Below are 21258 nucleotides of genomic sequence, written 5' to 3' on the forward strand. Positions count from 1 at the left end.
ATACGAAGACTTCCTATATATTATAAACCTATTAGAAATCAAGAGGAAATGTGAAAAGCAATGGTGAAATACTAAAGGCGCTGCTGTAGAATCATGTTCAAGTCAAGAACTTGAGTTCTATCTGGGCCAGTTGTGGAAGTTCCAGCCAACACACTCAAATAAGAAAAAGAAGAAAGAAACAAAGGTATTATGTTCAAATGATGTGATATTAATCAATGGAAGGTGAGTTAAAATAAGAAATATCAAGCAGTAGAATCTTTTGCAGGATGATGATATAGAATAAAATGTTTATTGCGAAAAAGTATCCAAGATATAGTATCAAATGGAAAAAGCAGTTTACAAAACAGTACAATACTGTGCTTATTTAAAATATCTATTTATATCCCTATGTTGAATATACAGAGAAAAGTCTGGAAGGAAATTCACCAAAATATATTTAGAGATTGTATCTCTGACCTATGAGGTTTTGAAGTGATCCTTAATTTTATGTGCTTTTCAGCATATCCTAAAATGCTTTATTATGAGCATATCTACATAATTTTTTTAGATAAATATCTTTCACCCACAAACACCCACACTCATGTGCACATGCAAAACTCACTTCAAGGTCAGTGGGATGAGCTGCACTTCTCTTAAAGCGGTTAGTGTTTGTGACCTAAGGCCACTTTCCAGCTCACTCCCACCCTTGTGAAAAACCAAGCTGGTCTGCTCTGCCTGGTCCCTGCGCCTCTGAAGGGAAGCCTCAGATCTGTGGGCTCCAAAAAAGCTGACTCTGGGCTCAATTCCCCAGGTAACCACTGAGGGCCCCTGTCCTCAGTAACCACACCCAGTGCTAGCCCTATCCTAGCTGTTTGCAAAGAACTCCCAGCCTGCTGAAGACTGCCCACTTTGCCTGAGTGAAGAGGGCCCCTCCTTGTGACACATCCAACAGAAGCCGTTGCTTCCCCAGTGGGTGATTTTGGAGGTCACTTTGGCAGCCTCAAGCTTCCAAATGTCAGACTTCTTAGCCCCACAACGGAGCTGAAGTTCATAGGCAGAGCATACCAGGTCCTGTCACTTCATCCCAGATCTCTTGGGACCTAAAATGTCCCTCACATGTGTTCCCTCCCTTGGGTCCCTGCCTTGTACTTCAGACAGCTGGTTGGGTGCATTCTGCTGCTTCGTTTCTGTTGGCCACATTTCATGAATCCTGTGTCTGCGTTTCTCCACCTCATCTTAGGCACAATGCTGGGCACAAGCTGCTGGTATGTGTGGTGCATCTGATCCTTACCTAGTCTCCACCCTGCACCCTGAAGTTGTGAGACGGGCCTTACCAGGTCTCAATTCCTCTGGGGAGAGGACTGGATTTGCTATCTTCCTGTATCAACTTGAGTCACAATCCAGCAACCTGCCCCAGAGCCTGGTACTTCTTTTATCTGGTACTTGCCCCACACCCCACCAGCTTCTCTCCTGGCCCAGTGCCTACCACACCATAGGACGGTGGTCAGGCCCACTCCATAAGGCTGGACACCCTCACCCCAGACAGGAGCATTCCCTTCACATGGCTGCAGCAGTGGAGTGAGTGACCAAGCCATACATATGCCCAGCGTGACTCAGTAGACTGAGGTCAAAGCTGGCCTTGATCACTTTGGATCTCTGAAAAATACTGGCATAATCATTCCTCCTTTATCCAGAACCAGCTTTCTATCTGTCAGTGTCTCCTTTCCATAATTCAGTTATGAACCAGGAATTAATGCACAAATACAAATGTCTTCAAATAGAGTTGCTTTGAACCTGGGAAAACTTGATGTTATACTCATTTCCGCCTAGCTTGGTTATTTGATTTCTAATTCCAAAACATATTAGGAAAAGCAAACTAGAAAAGGAGCTCCGTGGCAGGCATCAGGAAACGACTGCCTGGTAATTGATAACATGCAAGGTTTGGGAAAGCATGAGACCTCCAAAAGAGGGAGCGAACAGTCCTTTGCATCTGATATTACCACTCAGCCCAAAACTTCACGTTTATAACAAAACCCCAAGTCACACATGTGCAAACGTGAGTCACCTTCAGCATGCTCCCCCAGGAGCCTCACTGTTTCTGAGTAACTCCCAGACCTCTGAAGACTGAACACCTTGTCCACAGTTGAGAGGGCCCCTCCACATAATGCATCTCCAGAAGTTTTTGCATAATCACAGTATGCACGCAGCATGGTCAGTTCTCATAATTTGTACCTCAGTTCTCAGAAACTGATAGGAATGTATTTTTATGGTTGATATATTTACACCAGTAAATATATATTCATATATTTAAAGCACAAATAGTCCTGTATTTGCTGCATTGTTTCTTGAATTAGATAATGGAGGGAAAAAAAGATTGACCAATTAGTTGTTAATGACCTCAGTTTTCTGATAAACTTCGCCCTCCTCATCTCTAAAACGAAGCTAATAATACCTACCTGAAGCACTTTGTATTACCATGAAAATCTAATAGGATGGCTATATGAAAGTTCTCCAGAAAGAAATAAAGAATGTATAGTAATTTCCCTCATCTAGATTGGATTGTGGATCTAAATTACAGAAGGAAGGAAAACTACAAGTACATATTACTCAAAGATTAGAGATTAGGCAAATCTTGAAGACAGATAATTGACAGAATTGGGTACAGCTCAGAGCGAACTTCCGCCAGCATTAGCAACAGGCTATTCTTGGGGAAAAAGCGACACCTACTGCATCTAACTATACTACAATGGACCTGGAAAACCAAAGTCTTCAAACTTGTCTTTAATGTTAGTCAGGCTATTGCAAAGATAAAAAATTAGAAACGTCATATTGTATTTCCCCAGGAAAATCACAATCTTCTTTCATTTAAAAATAACTTGTTTTTCATATTCACGTGTAATGCATCTTAATTATAGATATTTAAAGAAAAACATAAAGATCCTCTAATAACATTATTATCAAACATGTCTTAGAGCTGCTGCCACTACCATCTTTGTCTTCATTCTTCCATTTTTTCCTTCCCTTATTCTACTTCCCCTCCTCTTAATTGTCCTCCTCCTCTCTATCTCAATTCATGCACATTGTAAAAAATAAAAATAAAATAAAAAGACAGTAAATCAAAAGTAAAATCCCTCATCAGGGGTGACCATTGCTAACAGTTTGTTGTGGGCTATGCCATACAATTTTATGACAATGAAAATACATATCTATTACAAACAATTATGAGATAGTACTGATTGTCATTGCTCTTCAGTCAAAGAACACTGGGAATACACCTGTAGTCAAGCAAGTTGGGGTTATTACTTTTTTCTATGGGGGAGAATGCATGACATGGGAAATTGTGGGGTGTTTCAGTAAGAGGGTATCGGAAATAACTTATTATAGGTCTCAGGCTTGTGTGAGTCAGGTTTGCAGAAGGGTTTAAGGAAGCAGAGTAATTCTGTGTGTGGGTGTCTTAATAACTCTCATCTGGGAGGAGGGAAGACGGCTGCAAGGCTAAAGCCAGTGAAGAACTGGTAAAGAAGCAGCAATCATTCCTATTAGCCAGGAGAAGAGGATGCTAGGTCATTTTGTGGTCTGGACAATGTTCCTGTTTTGTCTATGTTCAGACATGATTACAGAGTGATCTCATTTTTTTTCTTGATCTATCATCGGCACTGAGTGTCCTTGTCTGATGTTGGTGTTCTACGAAATCCTTCATGTTCAACAGAACGCTGAGGCCTGGCTCTGAGTGCCAGGCCAGCTCCCAGTTGTCAGGAACTGCTTTGTACGTTTATTCATGTCAATACTGATGCTTATTTACCCAAATTTCTCTTGTGGAATAATTGATTTTTTCCAACATTTTAGGCTTATAATTAATATCAAAATAAAAATCTTTAGAAGTATGTCTTTGCAGAGTTTACTGCTATTTCCTTAAACTTCTAAAAGTGTAATTACTGGATCAAATTATATATATTCACTCTAAAGCTTTCATTAGATATTACCAGAATGCCCTCCATAGAGTGTATACTAATTTCATTTCCAACAATAGCATAGAACGCCCACTCTCCCCTAACCCTTGTTTGGGGAGTGCACAATGTCACCAACCTTTTCTTTTTGTCTTTTCTGGTTCCATAGACAGAAAAACGTCTTACTTTAAAGTGTTTTATTATGTAAAATATGATACACACAAAAAACAAAATGAGGCATGTATATGTCTCACTAGACTACACTGCATTAGACTGTCTCAGTAGCTTCAAGGGAGTCTGGTTAGGTGGTACAAAGCCTTTTATTGGCATCTGAAACCTGTTTCTCAAACTGCTAGTTAAGAAGAGAGGTCAATAGAATGAGGTATCTTTGGGTTCCTTAGATCTGGAACACACCTTAACAACAGTGCCTTTCAAAGTGTGTTGCTGTCTGCTTACTCTCTCCCTATCCCCTGAATTACGAGCTTTAAGGGGAGAGAGACTTCGTTCTACTCACTCTTATGTCTCCAGAACCTAGCCTACAATGTGACCTAAATAGACCTAAATTAATATTTAATGAAAATCCCCCCAATGTATTTTTTTAATTAATTGATACATAAGTAGTTGGAGGGTGGTAAATTAGACTCATAGGTTTTCTATGTAAGGAACATGCTTATACATAAATTTCATTTGTCCAATTACTCTGTTGGAATAATTCCTGTGGATTGGAACTGCCAGGGTAAAGTATATACAAGATCTAAATTTTGAGCAAATTTCCCAAAACTGGAGTAAATTTTTCCAGTGTTCCCCACTTCCTAAAATTCTATACAAATGTTAGATATCTGTATTTGTGATCATTGATAATGTAATATTACAAAGAAATTGCTTTTTCATCTATTAATGTTCAGCTACATCATCTTCATATTACCTTATTAATCATTTGTGTTCATTTTCCTCTGTTCCTTTTATTTTCATTTCCCTTGTAATGTTAGTCTTTGTTGTTGATTTCTAAGAGCTCATTTATGATTAAGAATGTTAATATTTGTTCAAGTATTGCAAATGAAATACCATGTTTTTCTCATTTATTTTACTATGGTGTTTTAATTTTTGGTTTTACAGAAGTTATGTATTGAAATAGGATCAAGTTCTGTTTTATATACATGAAGTGAACAGTAAGTGAAGGAGGAAATACCACTCTGCTATAGGAAGGCAAGACCCAGTACTTGGAAGTTGATCCCTAATGGGCACTATTTGGGTACTTTGTATATCGCAGGGGTTCTGAGCACAAGCTTTGGAATCTGAGATACCTGGGTTTTAGTCAGAACTCAACTACAAACTAACTGTATGACCCTGAGCAAGTTATTTCTCCTTCGAGCCTCAGTTTCACTGACCAACAATGTGGCTAACAACACCACCAGTCTTCCTGAGATTGAGTTTGATGTATAAAATGTTTAGCTCAATGCCCACACCATATCTAGCACCTTATTATAGTTTAGGGCATTATAATTACTATTAAGGGCAACTATGATCAGAGAATTTATGCTTGCAAAGTAGTGTTGTGCCTTCCAGGGATACTTTGATTCTTTCACTCTGAAAGAAAGAGCAGAGAGGACCTACCTGTGAACACCAGACACAAATTAGGGCCCAAAGCAAAGAAGGGTCCAAGATGGAGTTCAGAATATAGACAGGGAGAGGTTGAGGTCTAGGAAAAGGACACTCTAAAGCTGTCCCTTGAAAAGCATGAGCCTGTGAGCAGAGGATCCCAGGGGCTGCCATTTAGTACTGCAAAACCACAGGAGCTGGGAACTATGTGGGCTCCTATAGGAGAATTGACCAGTGGATGATGTTGGCCTCTTAGGAAGACCTGTGTTCTTTCCATTACCCAGTGGGTCAGCTCGGCAATGGCCATATTCATTCACTCAGCAAATACTGAGCATCTACTACGTGTTCAGGCATTGTTCACTGTTCTAAGGACTGGAGAAACAGCAGTGAACAAAAAGCCAAGAACAAAAAAAGACTCCGGCTTTCACAGAGATTGCAATCTAAACAAGAAGGAAAATAATTAAAATAAACAAGCAAACAAGAAAATACAAATTAATGATATGCTATGCTGAGAATTAAAATAGGAGGATGTGACAGGAAGTAACTGGGAGCTACTTTATACAGAGTAATCAGGGTGGGCTTCTTTATGGAGGCAACGTTTCAGATAAAGCCTGACTAACCAGAATGACACGGGCTTGCAAAGATCAGGGGAAACAACTATTTCCCTGTAGTTGGGAACAAGCTTGGTGTATCTAGAAAGCTGAATGAAGGCTGGTGTGGCTGTTGCCCTGAGTGAGGGGAAAGTAAAAATCGTTTAGATAGATGGACAGAGGTCCTAACATGTAAGGCTCTGTAAATCACAATGGGGGATTTGGATTTTATTCTAATTTTAACAGGACATGAAATGAATGTTTTAATTTGGAAGGAAAAACATGTTCTTAGTTTTCAAAGGTCACTGTTGATATCTAACTCTAAAACAGCTATAGTAAATCATAGTACCTATGGTTTTTATCTGCCCAGCCAACTTAACCATGTCCCTCATTCTGACAATTTAATCCTGTCTTCCCTGCGCACGCATTTGACTCAGGCCTGACCAGTCATAGTACCCCATTTCCTTGGACACAGTCATTAGTTCAGTGTGGGCATGTGATCTAAGCTGGGCCAATCAGAATCTTTCCCTGGGATTCCTGGATTGGAGCTAAAGAAGTAGCCTTGCCTCTACTATACAGAGCTGAGAAAATATGAAGGCTAGATGGCAGCCATCTTTCCTAGCTCTAGGAATATACCCATTTACAGCAAGCAGAACATGCAGAGATGACAGACTAATGGAAGAAAAAGAATCCTGGTGGCATTAAACCCTGATTCCAGTGGCTAAGGCCTCAGTTCCTGAGGCCCTTCCTGCAATCCTGGGAAATACCTACTCCTTATCTTTTCTACTGAGTCACTAAGTTTCTCTTTTTACTGAACTCAGTCACCGTGAGTCCTCTACAGTTCAGCAGCCCTTCTTACCTAGGTATTTTTTTAAATATCCAGTTGTCATTTCTCTAAAAGGAAATTCACTTTACTTCATGGAGATGGAAGAAAGGAGAGGAAGTAGCAGGTGCTCAATAGGAGAGGTGAGTGAGATTATGGGTGCAAACATTTAGTATAGGTTTTCCTTCAGTAAAGAAACAAAGAGGACATCAGCAGCTCTTAGTCCTACCAAAAAGGTCTGAGGCCATAATTTTTGTTTTTGTTTTTTTGTTTTGAGACAAGGTCTCGCTCTGTCACCCCTGCTGTAGTCCAGTGGCATGACCATGGCTCACTTCAGCCTCCACCTCCCAGGCTCACAGGCTTAATCCATCCTCTCACCCCAGCCTCTTAAAGTAGCTGGGACTATATGTGTGTGCCACCATGCCGAGCTAACTTTTGTATTTTTTGAGAGACAGGATTCCAACATTTTGTCCTGGTTGCTCTGGAACTCCTGGGCTCAAGTGATCTGCCTGCCTCGGCCTCCCAAAGTGCTGGGATTACAGACGTGAGCACCACGCTGGGCCTGTGGCTATCCTGCAGGCACAAATGCTTAGTACTGTGGTCTGAGCACAAGGCTATGACAACCCTCTCCATCTGCTTGAATTTGCATAGTCACGTGGCTTGCTTTGGTCATTGAAATGTGATCATGAATGTTACTTGTAGACAAAGTTTAGGAGCCTACCTATGGCTAGCCAAGTTCCCTTTTCCTGTCTCTACAATCATGGAAGCTTGTGTCAAGATGGAGCCTCCCTGAGCCTTGCTTCCTGAGTGACTACCAAGGACAGAAATACGGCATGAGTAACAAATGTTTTAAGCCACTAAAATGCCCCAATCAAAAGGAGTTGTTATTGCATCATAACAAAGCCTTCCCTGGCTAGTACCACAATAAATACCCAAAGGAATAAGAACTCATCTGGCAAAGATCCTAATGACAGCTGTATTATAAACCTTTGTATAGGGAAGATGTGGACACCTTATTTTGTTGATTGGAAACCTGTAGGTTCATATTCCCTTTTTCCCAAGGACATTTACCTAGGAATTGTAAGGTAATCTCAATCTATGATGACCTATATTATGATGATGAAACCAAAGGCTTTGAGTCTGGTAAAAAAGTTAATTTGGTGGATATGTGTGGGAAGAAGTTGCATTAGGGGAATGGCCCCTGCAAAAGGTCAGAGGAAGGTCCTCTTTCTTCATTTTGGGAACTTGCTGCTCACTCAACTCCACCCTATTTTCAGCTATTCTTCTGAATCTATAGGTAGGTTCATCACGAATATGCTCCAGACAATTTTAGAAATGCTGATATTAGTGGGAAGAAAATTTTCTCCACAAACTCATAGGTACAAAAACTATTTGTTTATTTAATCAAATTAACCTGATTCTAAGCGTCCAGTTACCTGATGAGATACTTGATCTCAGCCATCTTGACAGCAGTCATCCCGTTCCTTAGAATTTCACATGAATCCAGGAGGTTCATGTGGCTCCCAGCAAAGGGCAAAAGATCCTCTGGTTCTTAACGACTGCTGCTGAGAAGCTCCTCATCCAAGCCCATACAGAGAATGGGCAGCTCCCTCCTTCCACAGCAAGCATGGACCCTTTCTCACAATTCTCGAGATCACAGCTGCCTCAAGCAAACACATTCCATCCCAGCAGAGGTCTGTCACATCTGGGGAAATGGCATGGAAGCAGGGCATAGGTCTGTGCCGCAGCCCACGCTGCACAGGGGTTCAAGGACCTAAGAGGGAATGGTAGGGGATAAAGACAAAGACAGAGACATAGAGAAAGCTGCACCAGGCAGTCCGGGAGGTGAAGATGTCAGTCTCTGACCCCGACCTGTCTCAGCGTACTTTATTTTATATGTTCACAAAGAACATAGCTGAGGGAGGGTGCAGTTATTTTGGAACAGTCTGTGGTTATTATTCTCATACTTTAGTTAACATATTTCAGCTAAAAACTATCTTGTAGCAAGTTCAGCAAAAGCTGGTTATCTGTTCTCTCCGAGACATACACATCTTCCTACTGTGGTTTCATTTCCCTGAAGTTCACCCAAAGTTTACAGCAGCCTTGCTGCTGTCCCCCCAGAGGGGGTGGGCTACTCTGACTCCCTACATAGGTCTACATCACTCAAAGGAAAAACACCCATCCCCATCCTCACCTCAGGGAAGGCCACTTCTGCCTTCTCACTTCTTATGGAGGAAGGAATTGGAGCTTACCTATCAAACACACATAAGTGTATCTTAAGAGTGCTAAGAATGGGTGCCACGTCGTCATGTTTCAGGTTGGCAGAGAATTCAGATGAACCCATGTGGGGTGATTAGTGGCCCTTACTTGACAGACATGCAACGTGCCTAATGAAGGCCTGAGGCCTGAGCCTCCCTGATTAGACAGGTCCAATCAGCGTTCTCAATCATTAACCTTCAGGGAGTCCCTGGTGTTTTAAAATGTACCCAGGATTTGTTTTAATAAGGTATAATAAGACACATAGACACAGAAATGACTTTCATCAAGAAATTTTATACTCACAGGTCCTTAGAAACAAGAGGCAAGGCACACTATGCAGGGGCCACATGGGGAAGCACCAGGGTCAGTCAGGATGCAGAGGGAGCAGGGAAAACGTGGGCAAGAGTGTTTATTGTAGTTTTCACTGGAAGGAATGGGTGAGGCAGGGTAGGCAGACTTAGGATTGGCTAGTTTCAGTAATTTCAGCAGGCTTTGGGGAAAAGAGGCCATCTCCAGTTGTCTGGTGCCTGGCCCTAGGTGATTAGGGCAGGGAAATAGTGGCTCAGAGTATAAGAGCCTTGGTCTCTCTCCTCCTTGAAAAACTCTTCTCTCCCACTCCCCACAGAAACCCAAGTCACCTTTGACATCTCCCCACCTTTCTTCCTCCCCTAAAGTGGAATTAGGCCATAAGCTTGCGTGGGTTGAAAGATAGGCTGAGGATAAAGAAAGAACACACAGCCTTCCTCTATTCTATACAAAGGCAGCTCAGGCCACTAAGGTCAGACAGATCTGAGGATTATAAAAATCACAGATCTGCCTCCCAAAACATAGAAACCAGCAGCCAAGAGCTGGCCAGAGGTAACCCAGAACAGGACACCTGTGAAGTAATGACTGTCCTTTTACTGAGTGAGGCTTAATGTGATTGCATGTGTCATGGTTATCATATAGTTAAGCTATATGCTTATGGATAATAAGCTCATTTTTGCAACAACATCCATTGGTACAGACAGGTATTTATTGTTGACATATTTAATCCTTGCAGCAACCCTGAGGTAGGTTTTATTATCCCCACTTCGCAGATGAGTAAACTGATGTCCCTAAGGTTAGGTTACTTGCTTAAGATCACACATGTTTTTAGTGGCAAAGCCACTGATAATTCCAAACCCAAGGGGACTCTTTTGAGTAGTTCACAGGCTGCTGCCAAGGAAAGTAGAGCAGAAAACTTCAAAGGGGAAGAACCGGATCATTGATTGGAGCTTGAAGGCCTCAAGCACCAGGGATGAAACGAGGCACATTCACAGGCCAAGACCGGGACTGAGCAGGAGAAGCCTAGAGCATGTGCAAGTGTCAAGCAGCAAGAGTTCTTGACGTTTGGTGAGAGTTGACAGTGTCATCAAATATACACAGAGCTCAGCTTCCAGGGATTGGAGAAACAAGAAAGTCTCCAGCGGCTACCAGTCCAAGGACTGGCCACAGTCAGTCAGACTCAAAGAGAACTGAGAGGCCACGACAGTCTTCCAGACCCAGCAACCTCATATCTCAGTGGTCACTCCGTTCCAGCAATCACACTGTTCCAGGCAGAGCAAGGCCAGGGAGAGCTGCCACAGGGTGACACCATCCTAGCTTGGCCTCAGTGCAGTGACCTCAGGACAGTGGTCCTTTAACTTTGTTAAGGCCTTGGAAATCTGACAAAAGCCATAAACCCTCCCCACAGAGACATACAGACACACACGTACAAAGAACATTTTGCATACAATTTCAGGGAGTCCATGGGCCCCAGGTAGGGGGGACTCCTGCTTTAGGGCAAGGGTGTCACCCTGAGTAAAGTCACTGATGCAAACCTATCTTTATACTGCTTGTATATCCTATGACTGTTCCCCTTCTGTTGTTCCCTAATCATTAGAATGTTGTTAATTTTTAACGGGAGCCAAGGAAATGGGGTGCAGCCTACACCCTAGCCAGAGAAAGCAGCTGTGACATGGCAGTAGTGGCAGCCAGAGGGCAAAAACAAAGAGAAGGATGGGGTCATGTGTACTGCTGCCCTTCTCACCCAGAAGGTCACTTTAGGAGCTTTTCTCTACTCAAATTTAGAGTAGGGTTGTGGGGTAACGAGGAGAGGGGCAGTGTTTCAGTTCCTTTTAGAAAGGAAAGCCATTCCCTCACTGGCTACAGGGTCTAAAGTTCTGCAGGCAATGCCCCCGTTCCAATCTTCTCCCTCCCCACCTCCCATAAATATTCCTAAGCATTGGCCCAGTTATTCATGCACATGTGGCCAGGTCTCCTATGAACACCATGTATTTACACGCACTCTTTCATGGAAGAAGGAAAACTGAGATGGAGAACATCTCAGGGCAGAGACTCCGTGTTGCAACATGGGGATCATGCACTCCCCACAGAGATTCAGATAAATTTGAAGAATAAGCAGAACCACCCCAAGGACTCAGTGCACATTAGCCCCCAACCACCTCCATGGCCCCCAACCACCTTCCTTCTGGCCAGGCTCCAACCAGAAAGCAAAGTCATAGCTATGTCCTGTGCCTCATCCCCAAAACTAATGGGCCCAAGAGAGGGGGCCAGGGATGAAGGGTCACAGGGTTTCAGATATTGGGGGGAAGCCCCAATCTGCTGCAGAAAGCAGTTCTGATCTCTCATGGGAATCAGTAATCAGACAATGGTCTGGCCCCAAGCCCATCCAGGCTCAGAGAGAACAGACACTAAAGTCCCAGTAATCACTCAGACTCAAAGAGAACTCAGAGGCTGAGATGGTTTTCCAGGCCCAGCAACCCCCGGCATCTCAGTGTTCACTCTGTTCCAGTAATCACTTATATGCTAGTGATCATTTGCCCAGTTCTAGATGGATGTTTCATCACATGTGGCTAGAGGAGCCCCAGTTAGCCGAATGTGGGCTGGGCTCGGGCAAGGATCAAGCAGGAAGGGTGGAGAGAATCCACCAAAGCCACTGCCCCTCTTGGCCAGGGCCAGGGGCAACCGCTCATCTTCAGGAGATGGGGAGGGAGGGTCTTGGCTGTAGCTTGTGGTCCCAGAAGGTGGAGCCCCCAGGTCCAAGCCCACCTTGTCTCTAGCCAGAAGTTCCCTCTGTCGCCGTCTCTGCTGACGACGGCCAATCAGGAGGAGAGTCAGGGATGCTGCGAGAACCCCCAGGAAGAAGCCAGCCAGTCCTGCCCCCACTGTGTGGGCCCGGCTGGGGGCATCTCGCTGGCTGCCCGATACCAAGCTGTAAGCTGCCACAACACGGGCTGCCCCACCCTCTTGACATTCACAGGCATAAGCACCCATGGCGCCTGGGGTCACCACCACCTCCAGCCCATCCCGCCGAGGGGTGAGTGCAGTCACTCCACTGGGCTGGTGCCACACACAGGATGCCCATGCTGAGCTTGGGGAACACGGCAAGACCACATGCGCAGCTGTAGCCACGGGAACTTCAAACACTACTGGACGTTCTGTGAGAGACAGCAAAGGCACAAAAGGAGGTGAGGCTAAAGCCTGGAGGTGTGATGAAGAAAAGTTTGGAGTGATGTCAGACATGAGAAGGGGCCATCGAGACTAAGCTAAAAAGGGGATTCCCAAAGAGGGTAAGGCCCGAGGTCCCTGGCTGCCACATCTTCTAGGATCCAAGGTTTACAGTGGTTCCAAAATGGCCAACTCTCTAGCCCCTTTCCATCCACTCCACCCACATCTCCCTAAGCCATACAGACCTCCAGGCTCCTTGGGACACAAAGAGGAGACATCCGCTGACTCTATGTCTTGGACCAGCCTATAAAGAAGAGAATGCTTAGTAAATCCAATGTCAACATTCCTTTGAACCCTGAGGGTTCAGTGTTACTCCCTCATTCATTAGATCTACCATCATCTCAGAAATCACTCCTGAAATTATCAACTTTCTCCTCATCACCAAAATGTTCCCCAATACCTCTTAATATTACTCATGACATTTCATTTGCCATATCGAATTCCATGCATATTTCTAGAAGACTGTGGATAGCTAAATTTGTACTAGGTCTGTTGGAAAGATGTTTAGTGGGGGTGTTTTAAAGGAAACATGGGAATCTTCTAAGAAATGTACCTAGATGTCCACAACCACCAGATTTTGCTAGGAAGAAAAAAAGGATAAAAATGATAGGGATTGTTTTTCTCTTATTTAAGAGAAAGAGCAAACTTCTTCTCTGTAGAAGCTAATCAAAATTCCTTTAAGGTTAGTGAGGTGACTTTTTTTTTCCCAAAAGCTTGTCACTACAGAGGAACTCTTCAATAGCAGTTGAAATATACTGGCCTATGTGTTGTTTGAATGGATCTGTTTCAAATAACACAGTCCTGGCACTTCCAGGATTTGGGTGGACTATATCTGATGGAGGATAGCAAAATGGACTGCTCACTGCTGAACTCTCTGGCACCACTCCCAGAGGCAGGGAAACCAATGAGACCTCTAATAGGGTTCTCAGTGAAGGCCAGGTAAAAAGTCTGAACACACAAAAGCCTCAATCAAAGACAGACTTATCTGAGTATGAACTCCTTCAATATAAACTGAGGTCCCTGAAATGAGCTCCAAGACTAGTACCAATAGATGGAAGTTTCTTAGGTAAAACCAAGGTTGATTACTCTAGCTGAGATTGGGGAACACAGGAAGACCACGTGTACAACTTTAGCCATAGGAATTTCACAGTCTATGTTCTTCTCCCTTGGATGAATTGAGGTATGGAGAATGTACACAAGAACCAACCTAGAACACTGGCATAAACACACACCCCACACTCCCTACCACCACCCTCCACTCACATATATCTTAAGGGAATCTCTGAGGCTTAAGTATAGAGGATGTTGAGGACCAGCGAATTCTTATTTTAAGAGAAATTAAAACAATAAAGGACAGAATAAAGCCCTTTCTTTTGTCTTAAATGTTAAAAAGTTCTCCCCCAAAAAACTAAAAGACCAGGTTAAAGATCTTAACCAAAAATGCAAAGCTGGTTGAGCCAGTCATCCAAGAGTTACTTTATATCCCCAACTGGCAAAAAGTCAAGAATTTGATCAAGAGATGGCATAAGATTTTACATTTATAATTCAAGACAAGTATCAGAAAAACAAAATTAAATGTTATGACTATTCTAATTATATGTCAGTTTTTTCTTTATACCTGGTCCTACAGATCAATTATCATTTTAAACATTTCACTCTGCATTGGCATGCTGAATTAATCTGTTTTATTCCCAAAGACAGGTACTTTTACCTCTAAAGAATTTGTAACCATAAGTTTCTGTAATATTCTGGGGTTCTGCATACACTTGGGGTTCTTAGTATATAAATATGCTATAAATTAACTGGACTTCAAAATAGGAAATCTCAAGGTCAGTTTGCAAAAACACTTTCGAATCAACTGATTAAAAATACTTTACTGGAAGATCTCAATTAAAGATTCAAAGACACTTAAGAAACATATCAACCAGTTATAATTAATAAGCATTATTTGTAGATAAGCAGAATATGTATAAAAATAGGCATTATTTGGATACTGATATAAACTAGTTTTTAAATATATGCAATTGAAAAAATCAGAATACTGACTGGATATTTGTTGACATTAGGAAAGTAAGTTTTTGGTATAATAAAGGTAATATGGATTTTTTTTTAGAGCCTTGAATGTTAGAGATATATACAGAAAGATTTGTGAATGAAGTGATATGACGTCCAGGGGATTTACTTCAAAATAGTTGGGAAGGAGTAAAGGTACTAATGAGGCAAGACTGGCCAGGAGCTGATGGTTGTTGAAACTGAGGGATGGATGCATGGAAATTCACCATACAATTCTATCTGCTTTTGAATATATTTGAACTTTCCCACAATAAAATATTTTTAAGAGTCCTGGGCTAGGCGCAGTGGCTCACACCTGTAATCCCAGCACTTTGGGAGGCCGAGGCAAGTGGATTGCTTAAGATCAGGTGTTCCAAACCAGCCTGGCCAACATGGTGAAACCTAGTCTCTACTAAAAATACAAAAATTAGCCAGGCATGGTGGCAGGCGCCTGTAATTCCAGCTATTCAGGAACCTGAGCCAAAAGAATCACTTGAACAAGCGAGGCAGAGGTTGCAGTGAGCCGAGATGGCATCACTGCACTCCAAACTGGGTGACAGAGTGAGACTCTGTCTCAAAAAAACAAAAGAGTCCTCATCTGGTAGAGCTACATATTGAAATATTTCAGATAAATATAATGTCAGGGATTTGCTTCAATGTGACATATGCTTTTTTTTTTTTTTTTTTTGAGACGGAGTTTCACTCTTGTTACCCAGGCTGGAGTGCAATGGCGCGATCTCGGCTCATCGCAACCTCCGCCTCCTGGGTTCAGGCAATTCTCCTGCCTCAGCCTCCTCAGTAGCTGGGATTATAGGCACGCGCCACCATGCCCAGCTAATTTTTTTTGTATTTTTAGTAGAGACAGGGTTTCACCATGTTGACCAGGTTGGTCTCGATCTCTCGACCTTGTGATCCACCCGCCTCGGCCTCCCAAAGTGCTGGGATTACAGGCTTGAGCCACCGCGCCCGGCCGACATATGCTTTTAAGCTGTTAAATGGAAAACGGATGGTAGGAGCCCAAAATGGTCAAAAGAAGACCAATTAGGTTATTAGAGTAGTCCAGTTAAGTAGCAATGATGGCGTGGACTAGAGTGGTAGCAGTAGAGGTAGAGAGAAGAGGGTGGACTAAGGATGTTTGGAAGCTAGGATCAGCACAAATCATAATACAATATGGTCAATTTCTGGCTTGAGCAACTGGATGCATAGTAGTCCCTTTACTGGAATGAGGAAAACCAGAGGAGGAGCAGGTGAGAGAAAGAGGAAACAACAGTGCATACTTTGACTTGCTAAGTCTCGAGTTGCTTGTGAGGCATCAAAAGAGAATTAGACAGTTGTATGGGGAGTTCCATAGCTCCAGTAGATATATTTGTGGTTAGCATTAGTACTCAGATGGTATTGAAAGTAATGAGAATGGAATTGCCTAGAGAGAGCATGGATGTGTAAAGAGAATGGGTCCAGGACTGAACCCTGAGGAATATCAACATTCAGTAGTTGGATGGGAAAGTAAAGGAGACCAAAGAATGCAGAGTCAGAGACAGCAAGAGGAAAGTATTTCATGGAAGTAAGGAGTGGATAGCCGTGAAAACACTTCCAAGAGCTCCTGTAAGATGAAAACTAAGAAGTGTCCACTAGAGATGGCACACTGTCAAGCACGTCCAGCAGAGAGGCAAGAACACTGATGAGGTGGCACTAGATGGACAAACAGATAAGTTAGAAGGACTGACAGAAGGACACACAAGTGATGTAGACATTAACAGACAGAAAGAAAACAGCCTCCAATAGGGCAGCATTAACCAATGAGAAACATAGACATGTGGATGGGATAGAGCCTTGGCATGGCAAGCAAGAAATCCAGGCAGCTACACTCACCCTCGGTGCTCCCCAGTGTGGGCCACACACTCATCTAGCCGGAAGCTCCAGGCACAGACGGGGTCCTGGGCCAGGATACACTCTGAGCAGCTCTGGAGACGGCCACAGTTGGTCATATTCACTTGTGTCACCTCAGTACGAGAGCCAACCAGGAGCCAGCTCTACAAAAAGGGAGTGAGGAAGGGGAAGACACTGGATTTCCCAGACCTCAGGGTCACAAACAAGCTCTGGACTCAGATATCTTCCCAATAGACTCCCCAAAATCTACAACTTACATGGTACAATTTCATGTTCTCAACTGGCTGTGGCTCTGGGAATAAGGCCAGATCCTCAAGAACACTGAGCTGGGCTCCAATCCGCACTGCTCGGTGGAGGTGTCCATCCTCTAGGGGGTGGGAAAGGAACAAGAATAATGACATAACTGTCCCTGTGCCTGGGACTCAGATCTATATGTATTACAGGACCCTCTCTGTGATGAGAATATGTATGCACTAGGTGGGCAACCTGCTTGACCACTAAATATACCTGTCCCCAGGTAGAGCACATCATACTCTTTCCCTGAGAGGCTGGTCACCCTGTGGGCCACGACTCTGAGATAAGATGTATCCGTAGTGACCAGCAGGGGGTGGCCATCAGCTGGAAACACTGGCCTGTCCATGAGTGGGTGGTCCCGGATGAAGGTGAGCACACGGTCAGGCAGGGAGAGAGATGAGCCAAAGTGTCGGAGCTTCATGTTGTTGGTGATGCACTAGAGGAAATACAGAGCTGGTGACAAAGTTTCCCAGGAAACAGGACATTTGGGTGATGCTTAGTGGGGTTCTTGCCTTAATAGCAGCTCTTTACTTCAGGCCTGGAATGAAGATCTGCCCCCTCACCTCTCCAGGTCTGGGCTGTGGCACATCATTGTCCATGACAGGCAGTCCTCTGTTGCAGTCATGTTTTAGCTCTCTGAAGGGACCACTCAGCACTGTCCGAATGTCTTGTGGTTGGAAGGCACAGACAGCAGAGATGGCAGCCCCCTCCCTGGAAGTAACAGGTTGGAGCTGGATATCTGGAGGGGGCTGGGAGACAGCAACTCACAACCAAAGGCGGGAAAGCCTGCCCCCTCTGGAACAGACAACACTGACATTGCGCCAACCTCACATATCTCCCACCCTGTAACTTTCCTCCACACCAAGACCCCTCACCACTGGGAAGAAAAGATGCCATAAAAGATGGGAGTCCCTGCCCCAAGCTCAGGTCGAAGCACAGCAACATCCTGCAGGACACTGGAGGCCCGGCCATGCTCAGGGCCTGGACAGAGCAGGTCAGCTTTCAGAAATGTTGTCCATCTCTGCTGGAGGGTCTTCCGGCCCCCGAGGTCTCCCTGGGGTGACAAGCACATAGGAGATTCTCTTTAGACCATCATCATTGGGCAAAGAGGATGGAGGCCAATTTAAGTTTCCTCCCTGACTTCAAGGCAGACACAGACAGATGGGGAGACAGATGCATACAAATTCAAGGACAGAGAGGCACACAGAGTAGCTGTGGGGATAATGAAATACAGGAGTGAAGGGGTCACAATAACAATGACAGTGACTAAGTTAACTGTGAACTTATAAAGTACTGTATTAAGTGTTTTACGTAAGTTACCTCATTTAGTCCTCAAACAGACCTCAAAAAACAGTCATCATTATTATCCTCTTTTTACAGACAAGTTTCAAAGATGTTAAAGAACCTGGCCAGAGTTGCAAATGCAGTTAAGTGGTAGGTAGGGCAGAGACTTGAACCCTAGTCTGTCACCAGGGTTTAACCTCTACACTAATCTAACTCCTGTGGACAGTGTGTCACAAGAGTAATTGTGGGTATCAAAGAGACCAGAGCCTCTCACACCTTCCTCACACTCCCAGAAGAGAGAGAAGTCAAGGCAGAGAAAATAGGAGACAGAGGAGAGATTGAAAGACAGAGACCCAAAGAGGAAAAGATAAGACGGGGGACAGACAGAGCAGGAGACAACAGACAGATAGCTGAGATAGGGTCTCACCGCACACACACGGGCCACCCGTGGGACTTTAATGCGCTCATATGAGTCCATTGCTCGAGAAGTCTCCGTAAAGAAGAAGTAGATTTCGTCATCTCCATCTTCATCCCCCCATTCGGCTGGGCTCAAGGCCACGGCTGCAACAAAGGCTGGGGCTGGGAAGACCAGTGGCCTCAGATCTCCACAGACAAAGCCTGAGACTTCCCAGACGCCACCCCATCAGCCCCCTCAGAGGACCCCTCTCCTTCTCCCCACCGTTCAACCAGGACGGCAAGGTGTCTGTCCGAATCCAGTCCTCGGCACGACCCACTGCTCGTGTGATAATCGGCTCTGTCCCCAGGTAGTTTTTCACAGTGGCAGCATAGAGGACACCTCCTGCAGGGCGACAGGAGATGGGCTGTCAGGGACCCACTGAGGGAAGCAACAGAGGTCACAGGCAGAGTAGGGCATAAAGCAGGGCAGCGACTCTCAGGGACTGAGCACCCATGAGTGCCAGACACTGCTGAGCATGTCACAGGCATTGTCACAATTAAGGAAATCTAGACATCAACTGCTCCAGGGCAGTCAGGGAAACCAGGGTTAAGAAAACACTGTGCCAGAATATCCATGTGTATGAGAATAAAGGCCTCCCTCAAAAAAATCAAGCTTAAATCCCTGGGGGCTTTTCGTTGCTGTTTCAGTAACCCTGTAATGTGCTGATTAATACTGCGACTCTCCGAAGGCGGCATTTGCTTTGTACCATGTCCCAATCTTATTTAAGTTGTCCCACTATGGTAAATGTCTCAGGGAATGAATGTTCTTTCTGAACATTAGTGGGCGTACACTGCTCTAGAACAAGTCAGAATTTTAGAGAATACTAGAATCACTTGGGGAAGTGATTTAAATGCAGATCCCTGGACCAGCAATTCTCATTCAGTAGAGCTGGGGGTGGCCCAAGAACCTGCATTTTGAACAAGCAATCGGAGTAATTGGATGCAGGTGATTCAGGACCTCACTTTGAGAGATACTAGCCTTGGAGATGAGTGGAGATTTCACAGGCAGCCAGGAGAACAAAAAGGAATCAGGTCTTCCCTCCTAGTACAGAGGAGGGGCAGAGGTGCTCCAGGGATAGTGGAGATTGAATAAGAGACAAATCACAGACATCCTGGGAAGGAAGGGAGGTTCAGCTCTGTGGGTTGAATGGGAAAGAACGGTGGCCACTCTGAGTACCACCACCAAGGCCTCAGACACGAGTAGGAGGAAAATGAATCACAGAGTAGAACAAAGTTGTGAACACCCTGGAAGTGTGTTGAGTATCACAGGCACTCTGGAGAGAACAAGGTGGCATGCCTTCACCAGCTACTATGTACAAGGAACTGTGCCGGGTGCTAAGTACATCCCTGACCCGAAGAACTCCCATGTGAATCAGGAAGACAAGTGTGTAATCAGATTCCCGGAGGCACAGACTAACAGATATGGGGACCCAGCTATATCTACCTGAAGGAACAGCATCTCAGAAGCAGCATGTGAGCTGGGTATGGGAATGAGAAATTTGCCAGATGGAAGGAGGACTTCAGGGAGGAAGACAAGCAAGCAGTGAAGAGGGGAGCCATGCTCAGGCATGTGGGAGCAGAGGGGTTGCTGGGCAGGGCCTGTGAGCAGAAAGGAAGCTGGAGGTATGGGGATGGGCACTCAATTGTGGATAGTCTGCTCTGCCATGCCAGCAAATATGCACTTTACCGTGCAGGTAAGAGTAAAACTGCAGAGACTTTTTTTTTCTTTAGGAGGAAAGTGATATAAACGGTTTTGTTTTTTAAGAAGATAATGCTACTTAAAAGGCTATTCATACAGTCGAGGCAGGAGGGAAACGCCCCAAGTAAGGCAGAGGCAGAGGGAATAAAGGGGCTGGATTTGGAAGGTATTTCTGAGGTAGAATCCACAAACAGGATTTGAAAATCAACTGAATATGAGATGAGACAGAATGGAGTAAACCAATGTCTCTAAAAGTTTCTAGCTTATAAGACTGATGATAGTCGGTGGTGACATTATTAACCAAGCCAGCAAATGATAGAAGGCCCATAAAAGAGGCAGCCGGAGAGGAAATGAGTTCATTTGTTGCACATGCTAAGGCTGAAGTGCCTTCAGGACATTGGTCAGGGATCCTGGAAAGCAATTAAGGGAAGGGCCTGGGAAACAGGACCAGTCAGCAACTTGCAAGTCATCACACAACATGCTTAAGTCATGACATGAAAGTCATAGCCAGGGAGAAAGGTAAAGCCAGAAGAGAGCCCTGGGAACACTCCCATTTAAGGGGAGAGCTACCAAAGGCAACAGAAGATCAAGTCAGAGAGGCTAGAGAAGCCAGACAGGCTGGTGTGCTGGAAGCGGGTGCATGAAACCTCAGCCAGAACCACAGGGCTCATGCACACTGGGGGAAGCAGTAGAGAGTGGGGGGCCACATACAGGGAAGCATGATCATCCTGGGGTCACAGATGCTCCAGAGAAGCTGCATGTCTCAGGCACCAGAAAGGTAACCAGCATTGAAGAAACACTCTACACAGAGAGTAAGAGGGCCAGAGACCTACAAGGGCAGCAGTGCAGGGCTGAAAG

General features: G+C 44.4%; 1 protein-coding gene across 6 annotated transcripts in view; it reads right to left on the reverse strand.

Moving 5' to 3' along the window:
- Nucleotides 1-267: 267 nt before the first annotated feature.
- SEMA4F (ssemaphorin 4F) overlaps nucleotides 268-21258 on the reverse strand; it is a 38517-nt gene continuing 17526 nt past the window's right edge. For 2 of the 6 annotated variants that reach the window (XM_074397858.1, XM_074397854.1), the window contains 10 exons: nucleotides 18925-19044; nucleotides 18673-18824; nucleotides 17837-18015; nucleotides 17525-17672; nucleotides 17175-17397; nucleotides 16925-17034; nucleotides 16650-16810; nucleotides 12914-12972; nucleotides 7926-8009; nucleotides 268-3040 (listed from right to left, as the gene is read on the reverse strand). In XM_074397858.1, the coding sequence (XP_074253959.1) occupies nucleotides 2937-3040; nucleotides 7926-8009; nucleotides 12914-12972; nucleotides 16650-16810; nucleotides 16925-17034; nucleotides 17175-17397; nucleotides 17525-17672; nucleotides 17837-18015; nucleotides 18673-18824; nucleotides 18925-19044 (1340 nt within the window). In that variant the 3' untranslated portion in view covers nucleotides 268-2936. Of the gene's footprint in view, nucleotides 3041-7902; nucleotides 8010-9461; nucleotides 12659-12913; nucleotides 12973-16649; nucleotides 16811-16924; nucleotides 17035-17174; nucleotides 17398-17524; nucleotides 17673-17836; nucleotides 18016-18672; nucleotides 18825-18924; nucleotides 19045-21258 lie in introns of those variants that run through there. The other 4 variants (XM_074397864.1, XM_074397860.1, XM_010333410.2 and 1 more) reach the window with 2 other exon arrangements.

The sequence above is a fragment of the Saimiri boliviensis genome, chromosome 1, assembly GCF_048565385.1.
Source record: "Saimiri boliviensis isolate mSaiBol1 chromosome 1, mSaiBol1.pri, whole genome shotgun sequence".
NCBI lineage: Eukaryota > Metazoa > Chordata > Mammalia > Primates > Cebidae > Saimiri > Saimiri boliviensis.